The sequence below is a fragment of the Euprymna scolopes genome, chromosome 8, assembly GCF_053919585.1.
Source record: "Euprymna scolopes isolate OS-2025 chromosome 8, ASM5391958v1, whole genome shotgun sequence".
NCBI lineage: Eukaryota > Metazoa > Mollusca > Cephalopoda > Sepiida > Sepiolidae > Euprymna > Euprymna scolopes.
Genome location: NC_136489.1, coordinates 56,956,411 through 56,968,609, shown reverse-complemented (window position 1 = coordinate 56,968,609; position 12,199 = coordinate 56,956,411). Strand labels below are relative to the sequence as shown.

General features: G+C 32.9%; 1 protein-coding gene across 4 annotated transcripts in view; it reads right to left on the bottom strand.

Moving 5' to 3' along the window:
• Nucleotides 1-1,265: 1,265 nt before the first annotated feature.
• The window catches only part of LOC145283585 (delta-1-pyrroline-5-carboxylate synthase-like), a 104,247-nt gene continuing 93,313 nt past the window's right edge, over nt 1,266-12,199 (bottom strand). For all 4 annotated transcript variants that reach the window (XM_080132508.1, XM_080132510.1, XM_080132509.1 and 1 more), the window contains 4 exons: nt 7,448-7,569; nt 5,974-6,160; nt 5,485-5,580; nt 1,266-1,522 (listed from right to left, as the gene is read on the bottom strand). In XM_080132508.1, coding sequence (XP_079988634.1) covers nt 1,356-1,522; nt 5,485-5,580; nt 5,974-6,160; nt 7,448-7,569 — 572 coding nt within the window. In that variant the 3' untranslated portion in view covers nt 1,266-1,355. The remainder of the gene's footprint in view (nt 1,523-5,484; nt 5,581-5,973; nt 6,161-7,447; nt 7,570-12,199) is intronic.

Sequence of the window (12,199 nt, the reverse complement as noted above, 5' to 3'; positions counted from 1 at the left end):
TTGTAATTATAATTCAACTAGAAGTAAAAAAAAAAACAAAAAAAAACGCGTTGAGGCAAAATGTTCTTTTTGTTGTTGCTAATTCTGGGATGCCTTAACTATAATTGATCCAAGTTTTTTTGTCAAAAAGGTTTTGCATTTTTTGCAGAAAAAGAAATGTTTTCATTTCTTCTCTTAAAAAACTTTTTTGGTGTCTTTGTTTTTTTTTTTTTTAATGCAACAATTTTTATGTTTTTTTTAAATGCAACAAAAATATTTTTGGTGTTTTTGTTTTTTAAATACAGCAAGAATATTTTTGGTGTTTTGGTTAAAAAAACACCAAAAATATATTTTTTAATATGACAAGAATGAAATAATGTTTTGTAAATTTTCACTATTCTTTCATCTTTGCACGATTTCACAAATGTTTTTTGTCTTTTTGCAACCAAAAATATTTCATTATCTGGAAATTCTCCACAACAAAACTGTTTTACTCTATTTTTTCAAGAGAAAATAACTGAACTCAATATTAAAGAAATAGTTCTAAAAATATTCTATGGATAAGAAATGTGTCCAAAGACTTTCTTATCCATTTTGTATTAGAAATGAATTAAATTGTGAGGAATTTATCATAAAAATCACTTAAACGTTAAGACAAAAAAAAAAAAAAAAATTTAAATTAAAAATACAACCTGATTTTCATACATTTTTTTATGATAAATATTTCAAATGTGCATTTTCAATCATTTTATTTTATTTGTTCCCTGCATAGGAGAGATTTAGGAGAATAAATATTTACAACAGCACACACGAAATAAAAAAAATAAAAAAAAGCTAGATAGAAAAGAAATGGTGCTTATTCAGTATTCCCCCATATTAAAATACAAAAATAAAGAAATATATATATGATGTACATATCATAATTGAAAGAAATATCATATTCCAAAAATCATGTAAATTGATCAAATAGTTTTATTTTTAAATAAAGAAATCAATTTATGAGTAACTAAAGAACAACGGTCTCATCCACAATTTTAAAAACAATCTAAAACCAAAGGGAGATAACTGAAAATAATTCAAACTTGCAAGATTTATGCTGTAATGCTTACAAATTTCTATTACTCGCTTAAAAACTGATTTTCTTTATAAAATTAAACTATTCAATCATTTTACGTAATTTTTGGAATGTGATATTTTCGTTTCATCATACAAAATTTTCAAGAACCTGAAATTCTGCTAAATATCGAATTTACTGAAATAAAAAAAAAAATTGAACAAAAAAGAAATCACAAAAAAGTAAAGTTACTTCATTTCAGAAAAAATTTAACTTTTAAATGAATGCCAAGTTGAATTGGTTTACTCATTCAAGTGCAATTTTATTCATTGAGGGGCAATTTCTGGTGCAAAAATGTTGCTTTCCCATTACTGAAATCAGCGGCAATATGACCGTCACCATCAAGAAGCCATTTGGTTGTCAGAAGACCCTCGACACCAACAGGGCCACGTGCATGGATGCGAGCTGTGCTGATACCAACTTCAGCACCTGAAATAAAAAAGAAAGACAGATGAAAAGTAAAAAAAGAAAAAGAACATTTTTCATTGTGTTGGATAATGGAGCCAGGCAATATTAAGCAGAACAAAGACATGTTTCATTTTTTAACCAATGATATAAGTCAAATGAAACAAAGAAACACTGTTTTTTTTTAACTTGCAATTATTATAAAAACGAATTGTTTTGGGTCAGAGAGAGGAGTTACAGAGAGAAAGTCCGCCTGTCAACAGAGGGGTGTCTGCATACTTTTGTTGTCGCCACAACCCACTACTTCATCTCTCTCTCTCTTCATAATCATAAGCTCTGTATCAAATTGTTTTTATATTTTATGTGTTTATGTAGATTTTATATTGTTCGTTTTGTTATTGAAAATGAGTATACATTCACATGAATTGAAAATGTGGAGTTGTTTTTTTTTTACATACGTTTCCATGTTTGCTTGTTATCTAACAATTGGATCAAAATTGCAACAAAGAAAATTTTTTTCCCCTAATTCTGATACAATTATTGATTCTGATTCTAAAATTGTCTAGTCATCTAAAAAAATTCATTTTTTTATTCTGTCAAAATTTAGGATTTATACTTTGAGATTTTCATCTATATGTTCCACTTGTGCCAATTTTACCTAAATTCCTTAGTATGATCTATCAATTTTAATTTTACTGGTAGTTTAAAAATCAATTACTATTTTCCTTTTTTATCAGTAATAGCAACAATAGAGCATTAAGTTAAAAAAAAATTCCAAGAATCATTTCTGAACTTGGAAATAAGGGTTAAACTTTTCTGATTTCGATACCCCCAAAAAGTTCTGATTCTTTTATTCTAATTCATCGTCCCAACCCTAATATATATATATATATATATATATATATATATATATATAGTAAAACTCCTTTAATTTGGACTTTCTCTAAACTTGAACTGTCTCATCATTGAAATTGTATTAGCATATTTGATGCGGAGTTGCAGTAAAACTGTTTACATGGTTTAGTCAGATATTGCGCAGAAATGTTAATATTGGTACTATATAATTAATGTAGATTAGCTATTGATAATTAATTTACACTAACTGTAAATTTTTTTTTTTTTTTTTCAGATTGCTATATTTAAAATAGTGTAAAATAACCTATTTCAATGGCTTGCAACTCTAAAAGAAAACAAGTAACACTGACTTTACTCAAAAAATGTCAAATTACAGAAAAATTAGATGCTGGAGTTGAAAATAGCGTTATATTGAGAGATTATAAGATTGGAAGAAGTACACTGTTTTACATCAAAAAGAAAAAGGAGGAAATATTGAAGACTGCTCCTTTCTCTTCAAATAAAAGACATGTCAAAAGGACTCTTCGCAGACCAAAGCTAGTTGAATTCGATCGAATATTGCATGAGTGGTTTGTAGCAAAATGGAAGGAAGGTGTAGCAATATTTGGGCCCATGTTAATTGCTAAAGTAAAATTTCTTAAGGAAGAGTTGAATATCGCAGAAGATATGAAATTCAGTGAAGGCTGGCTTAGGAGCTTTAAGAGTAGACATAGTATAAGACAATTAACAATGTCAGGCGAACAACAGTCTGCTGATACACACGCAGCATCAAATTATTGTGACAAATTCAAGACGATAATTGCCGATTATGGTTTAACACCAGAGGATGTTTACAACGCTGATGAAAGTGGCGTGAATTGGAAGTGCTTACCTACACAAATATTAGCCGGATCCGAGGAGCAGAAAATAAAAGGATTCAAATTAAACAAAGAAAAACTAACAGTGATGGTATGCGCTAATGCTTCTGGAACTCATAAACTTATGCTTCTTGTCATTGGCAAATCAAAGTGTCCCCGAGCATTGAAAGGAGTTTCGCCTTTGCCAGTATCCTATTATTCTTCACGAAATGGATGGATGAATCAACAGTTGTTTAAAAAATGGTTTTTGCAAGAATTTGTGCCAGTTGTCCAGAGGCGTTTTCTTGAATTAGGTAAACCTGATTCAAAGTGCTTGTTTCTGTTGGACAATTGTAGAGCACATCCTCCTGAGTCAGAACTAGTGTCATCTTGCAGGAATATTTTTGTGTGCTACTTACCACCTAATGTGACTTCTCTCATCCAACCTATGAATCAAGGAACTTAAAATGTTTCTACAGAAATGATTTCATGATGAATATGATAAATAGTACCGTGAGTATAAGCGATTTTACTATCAAAGATGCCATATTTTCTCTCGCAAGTGCATGGAATCAAGTTCGAGCAAGCACATTAACAAAAGCATGGAGTAAATTATGCCCAGCGCCAAAGGCTTCTGAACTGAAAGAATCAGAGAATACATCTGGTCTAGAAAAGATTCTTGAAATCAAACAGTTACTGACCAACCATACTATTCTTAAATCACTTAAAGCAAATGATGTTGAAATGTGGGTGCAACAAGATGAGGAAACTACTGATCAATATCCTGAAGGCAGTAATGGCGATGAAAATAGCGACATCTCCCATTCTCTTGACCCTAATGTAAATAACCAAAAACACTGATGGAGCAATATCATGGGATGATACAGAAAAGTCTATGGAGACGGTTATAAAATTTCTAGAAAAAACTCCTTACTTTAGTGACAACTATGTTTTGCAAGCAATTTCACTCTGAAGAGATATAATCATAAAGAAGCTACAGAACCAAGAAATTGTAGATTTTCGTGATTGCTTACGGAATACAATGGCAGCGCCCAAGAGTTCAATCGATGAAAATAGAAACTGCAATGAGACTCATTCGATGAATAACTAAAAAAACTGTATTTTATATAAATGTATGATTTCTGTAGAAGTAATAAATACCTAACAAGTAAGAGTAGATTTAATTTATTTTCAATGTTTTTGTTCCTGGTAATAACATTTAACAATTCTTACTTGCAATATATCGTAAACTCAACTTAACTGCTACTTGAAGTATCATATAGCAATGGATTTCATTTACTATTTCTTAATTCTTAGAAAATTAAAGTTAACTGCGGCACATTTTTTATCACGAAACTTGAACAGCATCCTCTAATTTGAACGAAGCAGATGTTCAAACTATAGGAGTTATACTGTATATATATATTTCTGTGGAAATATTCTTTATTCAATTTTAGGATGAACACGTTTTGAATCTAAAGATTGCAACTTGAACTTCTTTTCAAAAATAAAAAACAAGATTTTTTTGTATTTAAATTTTCTGCAGACTGTTATCCTCATCTTCAAAGTTATTATTTCACTACGTTTCGGCCAACTCATCCTCTGGCCTTCTTCAGGTGGTTACCCATGATGGAATAGGAATGCTGATTCTTGTAACTGTATCCTCAGTAATTACTGCCTTCCATAGTTGTTGTCTTTTTTAGGAAGGCAGTAATTACTGAGGATACAGTTACAAGACACAGCATTCCTATTCCATCATGGTTGACCACCTGAAGAAGGCCAAAGGATGAGTTGGCCGAAATGTGGTGAAACAACAACTATGAAGATGAGGATAATAGTCTGCAATAAAATGGATACACAAATTATAAAGCCATAGAGTTGTAAGCCATGGTTAGTTTCAGAACAGTTTCCGATGGTTAGTTGTGCTATACAAATCCTGGAGGTAACTGGTTCTCAGTAGACAATTCTTGAGTTGGAAGCCAGAGCAGAAGATTCTTCCAGTGTTAACGCGAAGAAAACATATGCGAAGTTGCTACAGAAAAGATTCAATTTTTATGGAGCAATTCTGGTTTCAGATTAGTTGGTAGCAGAATGTGAATTAATTTGATTCATCAGTTCCTAGCAGCATCGTTGATAAATAGAATCTTCTGTCTGTGCAGGATCATACCCCATTATAACCCAAAAATATTAAAAAATAAAAATAAAATAGTATATAAGATTTTTTTTAATCAAAATTTCAAATTTGAATACGATTAATTTGTAAAGCGCCAAAATCCTGTTCAAATGAAATCTTACCTAATCCAAATCTGTAGCCATCAGAGAAACGCGTGCTGACATTATGGAAGACGCAGGCACTATCTACAGTTTTTAAGAATCGTTTGGCCACTTCAGCTGAAAAAAAAAAAAAAAAAAAAAAAAAAAAACATTTTTTTAATTGTTATTTTCAGAAAACACACAAAAAAATTTTATAAACAACTTCAAATTTAAAATGACATAACTTAAAATCAAGTGAGTGATTTCTTATTTTTCACTTGTTAATTTCCATTCAAAATTACATTTCTTACTTTTCATTAATAAAAAAATTCAAAGATTTTCACGTGTTCCGGATCTTTGGCAAATTTATTATACATCAGCTGAAAAACTTTAAAATAAAAAATTGACCAAGTATAACTAAAGATTTTCAAACATTCACTTGCATAGCAACTAGATTTCCCAGAAAATACTGTTCAACATTGGAATTTGAAATTTTTGTTGTGTACTAAAAAGACGTGCAAAAAAACTTACGATTTTCGGTGACTATCGTATCTGTATGTGCACTACCATGTTTGTGTATATGAGAAATTGCATCGTCTAAATCTTCGACAATTTCAATGGCACATTCCAAACCACTATATTCGATTTTCATGGAATAAGCTGGGGAAGGACCAAACTTTAAGAGGCTTGTCAGACGAGGACCAGCATGCACTTTGATCTGTAAAAACAAAAGGGAGACACAAGAAAAAAATCAAATAAAATGTATGGAGTTAAAGCAATTTATTGATTATTAGGAAATTATTTGATACTTATGCAGAAAATGTACCATATTGAAATAATAACATTATTATTTGGAAACTCATTCTTAATATGGGGAGGATTTTTTTGTTACTATTCTGTACTTTCACCTAACAATTTAATAAACAAAATATATCTTAAAACTTGAATTTTACTTGAAAATACTATAAGAAAACATAGCATGGTACCTTCTCTGCATAAGCACTAATTATTTTATTTATTTTTCAATCGTCAAAATAAGGATTTATTGTGATGAGGTTCCTGTTCTTGGTACGGCCATTTTGGATGTTTATTTGTAACATCACAAGTCAAGTTTATAAACAACAAATGCTTATGTTGCTTACTTGTTGAATGTCAGACTTGCAGAATGAGATCTTTTATCCTGGCCATCCTAAAAGCATTAGCCAACATGACGCAGACTCTTGGTTCTCAATGACCACCAAAAGCCAACTAACCATATCAAACGTCCAACTCCAACTGCCTGCCCCATCCAGGAATGCTAGCTCTGATCGTTCCTCTATGCATCTTCTCCAATCCCTTCAGTCCAGTCTGTAAATCTGAGATTCTGGCCTTTGTTAATGGTCACTATTTGACCACCCAGAAGTTGACTACAAAAAATATTCACTCGAGATAACAGCCAGACAGTGTGCATTGAAAGGAATTTGTCTGAAGCCCATCTAGGAAACTTATTTTGCCCAAGTAGGTCGGTCTCTTAATGAGGTACATATTCTTTCAAAGAAAACTTCTCTTGGGTAGCCAGATTCCGACTAAAGATATTTTCAATTCGCAGTGCCTTTTTCCATTTTTTTTCTTAGTTAAGCATCTATCACCTGCAATGTTTACTATTCATATGCACCACCGAAACATGCAGTCAAGTGCATGTTTACACAGTCACCTGATCATGGCACAGTTATTATTAGGACTATGACAACAAAATATTCTTTTGTTTTGACTCTTGAGTATATATCCAACACAGTTAATCAACTGAGAACTACACATCACTCTATATAAAGGCATATAAGATATCAATGGATACACACTCCAGAGCCAAAACAATGCAAAGAATATGCTGTTGTCCTAGCCCTAGTTATTATACTAACACTGTTCTATATTTAATATTTTAACGAAACAAAACTGCCTTCATAGGAAAAAAAAAAAAAATGAAACAATTCTGAGAAATTGGAAAAAAAGGAAAGAAATTCCTTACCCGCTCGGTTTTCAACATTTCAAAAAGGTTATCAAATAATTCTGTTCGAAATAAACTGCGGTGAATGAGCAACGTCTCCATTGCATTACACGCTGCCGGGTAATCACACTTTGAATCTTTCACTGCAAGGAAAATGGAAGATTCTTTTGAAAACTTGACAACAAAATGAACCATGAATTTTATACTCACACTGAAATCTCGTGTTTGCAAAAAACAATTTAGTATTTAAAATATACCAAAGGCAAGGTAAGTTACTTTTCTACCTAGCTGGATAGGTTTTTCATGTTTTTATTTAATATAAAATGTTATTCGGCTCAAAAATAAGCAATGTCAAACATGATGTGAGCACAAAGAAAAATGGCTGCAATGTATTTGTTATGCAACCATTACTTTGAGCTTATGTAACAGTTGACACTACTTGTTTTTTTTGAATCGTATAAACATTTTACATTAAGTAAAAACACTAAAAACCTATCCAGCTAGGTAGAAGGATAGTTTATCTTGCCTTTGGTAACATTTCTGTTATATCTGATTTTTTTTTACCACTTTTTCAAATCTCTGTGGATTATAAAACAAACCCAAACATTTTATTTATTTAACCGGAAATGCTGCATCGAACCATGTGTAGAGAACATTTTAAACACTCTTTAGTTGAACATCACAGGATGAACACCTGGTCCTTTGTACTCCAGTTGAATATAGACACTGTATATTGTACCTGTTTTAATACAATTCTATCTTATATTTAAGATATGGTGCCTGGCCTTGGTAGAAGTCATTTTCAACGATGATAGCATCATTGGGCATGTTCAAGAACCACACCAACATTTAATATAAATCGTTTATAAAAGTTATGCTATAATGAAAGAATAAAATAAAGGATATATACAGACATGCGTGCATATAAAAATGGAAATAAACAAAACATTGACAGAATAGAAGGGTCACCAGTTAGCAAATGCTAACTAAAAACATGAACAGAGTTTTGTAAATAATGAATTAGGAAAAAACGAAATTTTATAATCAAACATTTTTATAAGCATATAAAAATTATTTTTCAATGAGTAAACGTTCATAGTGTAAACACGTGTTTAGATAAAAACAGTTGAGTGAATCGTCACACATAGGTCAAAATGTGCAAAGTGTGAATAATGTGTGTGGGTGTAAGTAATATATGTATGCGAGTATTTGGCAGCATTACATAGTGTATGTGTGTGCATGTAAAAATGTGAATAAGTTGATGAAGACTGGTATGCGAGTCATTAATTCCTTTCCACCTTGTCTCTTACATTCCCTGGCCAAAAGCATAGAAGGCGGAGGGGGGGGGATAGGTTATTGAGATCGTTTGGTACCCGCAGCCAGCTTGAGAATTATGGAGAAAACTGATTTTGTTGACCTGTTCTTAGAGGAATTTCTAAGTTTTCACTGGCTTACTATTTTAACATGTGTCACTTTTAAAGTTTGAAATGATTTTTATTGGTTAAAAATACTTCCATTTCGCATGAAACTTGCTAGCTTTAGGAAATGAAATGACGAAGAGAGTGTTTTTAGTGTTAGAATTGCTTTGCGATTCCACTACAAATACAAACTTCATATTTGCTAGAATTTATGAAGAAACAATCGCGAGGATGAAGTGAATTGAAAAAATGATAAAATTTTTATTAAAAAATAATAAAAAATTTCATTAAAAATTTGGGGTTAAATAAAATATTGAATGCAGACAATTTTTACAAACACTCAAAAGTGTGACAATGAGAAAAGTGTATTTTCAAGTTTTAGACTAAAAGTCGTTAAAAAAAAACAAAAAAAAAACACATTTTGTTGAACCTGCCCCTTCGGATTAATGTTGTTGTTCCTCCTGTCACCCAATATGAGACAATACTGAAAAAGAATACATCCTTTGCGGGTGTATCTTGTGACTTTTAATTGTGTTGAACAGATAAATCCCTTAGTATATAACTGAGTTCATTGAGAATAACAAGAAACTGCTGAGAGGTCAATTGAGATCAATTTGATGGTCCAGAGTTGAAAATTACTTTGGCTATAAAAATGTATTAGAGAAGACTATCATGTCACATGGCTCAAAGAGAAAGGTTGGTAGAAAGGACTGTGTACATTGGCATCGGATATGTATTGACATGAGCTGACAACATGCAACTTCAGGGTGAAATGATAAAATTGTCGTCCTCAATAAGACTTTATGATTCCATTTCCGTTTGATAAAAACCGGTTTTCTTTTTTTGTTGCAGTCCATATACTAGTTGACCAATAGTGTAAAAATCCCAAGTGTGATAGGAGCCTTTTATCAGGTGACAAAGTGACACACTATTCAATGAGTGAGATCAGAAATGCGCCGCTGTACAACTCATGCTTTCTATTGATCCAAATTATGACAACAGGACCATTGCCAGCACCCTCAAAATACATTGATGGATTGCAACGAATAACAGAGACATGCCCAAGGTAATGAAAACAAAGTGTACCTAGATGTGCTGAAGAGTGTTCAAAGAGATCCACACTCAGCTTCAGGAGTGCTACGACCTTGTACCCTTCTTTCAATGCCCACCTCCTCCTCCTCCAACCTGAACCTGCTGAATTACTTCGGTTGATCATATGTTAAGAAAATTACCAACATAACCTCCTATAACATCAAAGCCAGCCTGATCGCCGCCAGCCACGGAGTAGTCACTGAGCTCCCATCGGCATTTGTGGAAAAGGCATACTCCCAGTTCAGGACATGTATCAAGGTGGCTACACTGAATAGATGTCAGCTCTACTACTTAATCAAGTTACATGAATTAAATTTTTCAACAAAAGTTTTAAAATAAAGCTGTAGTGTTGTTTTCTTTAGGGTGACACATTTATCATTCCACTCGGTAATTAATGATTTTGATAGCTCTTTCCTCCCTTTACACTAACCAGCGATTTGAAACAAATTGATTCATATTAAATAAAAAACCACGGCCATCTATGAGTTTTGTCTTTTTGAAGGTATGGCAGAAGCTTTCCTTTTTGGATGACATTCACTCAGTTGAGAAGGATCACTGAAGAGATGCATAAAGGAGGAACAACCAGCAATTAAGATAACAATTTATCAAATTTAAATTTAATCTTTCTGTAATGATTATGGTAACTTGAAAGCTGTGTGTATGATACAAGGTTGAGAAAGAAATAGCTACACACACACACACACAGATAACTGCCCTTTATATAATAAATCAAAGCATCTGTGCCTAGACCTTTTTATAAATGTCAATCACGTATGCAGACCCGCAATATTATTGATATGAATAAATTAAAAACAAAATATTTTCTTTTTATAAATGTAAAGCATAAACACAGACCCTCCAATATCACATAATATTAATTTATTAGAAACTCTTAGAAATGAGCCATATAGAGTATTGGCTGTGATATTTTGAGAATGGGAATATGTATACTATAAACATAGTTTTTTTTTTAAATTATATTTTCACCCCAAACAAGGCACATTGCCACTTTGGTGTAGGGGGCTACTATCAGGGGCAGCAACTGCTGGGGCACTATGTTGGGATTTGGGCAGCAAGATGTCGATTCACGTTACACTTGAACTTCTGCATGTCAGTACAGTTAGGGAAGCAGGGACCTGGAATGGAATTCCAGAGTCTAGCAGTTCTGGGGAATAAACTATTGGAGTAGAAAGATCTTTTACATCTAGGGATCTCTACTGTGTGGGGGCGGGATTTAGCTGCCTGTCGGGTTTGCGAGGGTGTCTACGTCGTGGGGGCACAAGTGATTGCAGTTTGTCAGAGCATTCACCATTAAATTACCTGTAGAACAGGCAGAGGTATGCAACGTTTCGTCGATAGGACAGAGGCTGAAGCTTAGATGCCAGTTCAGTGCCTATCAGATTGGCGACTCTCTTTTGAACCTTGTCTAGGAGCGAGAGACTAGCAGCAGATGCACCAGCCCAAATGTGACAGCAATACTCCATACATGGGCGAATGGTGGCCTTATAGAGGTACAGGATACTTTCAGGTGTCAGTAGTTTTCTAGCACGGTAGAGAGAGCCTACCTTTTTCGCAGCAGCCCTGACAATGTTTTCAATATAATTGTTCCAACTCATGTTTCCTGTGAACATTAGGCCAAGCAGTTTGAAAGATGTACTCTCAGACAGGGAGTCACTTGCCCTTGCTATTGGTGGCAGAGAAGGTTTCTTGTAATTATTGAAGGAAACCAGTTTAGTCTTGGCAGCATTGAATGTGACCATCCATTTATGTCCCCATTCCACTACAGATTGGAAGTCATCCTCTAGTGTTTTTGCCATTTCTTTAGTTGACGTCAGCAGTGTCAATCTGTTAAGACATTTGAGTTAGCTCCCCTTGTCTACAGATGAGGGAAGTTTCTTTGGAGTGATCTCTTTGCTGTTGTTAATCTCTGAGTTAAGACAGTTGAGTTATCTCCTCTTGACTATAGATCAAGGAAAGTGTTTGGAGTGACCTGCTCTTGGTTGTTGTTGTTGTTGTTGTTGTTATGAATGTCAGTTTTGAGGAAGAAAACGAGCAGCATCTTTCAAATGAAACGTTTATTTAAAATTAAAAATATGCATTAAATATGTGGAGACTTTATAAAACAGATGTAAAAGAAGTTGAGATATTCGTTTACCTAAAAATTTCAAAATACGGACAGACAAAAAAACAGAGAAAGGGCTATTATATTTTTAGTGGTTTTGGAGATTTAACAACAACTAAAAATCATAAATGAAAAAAGATT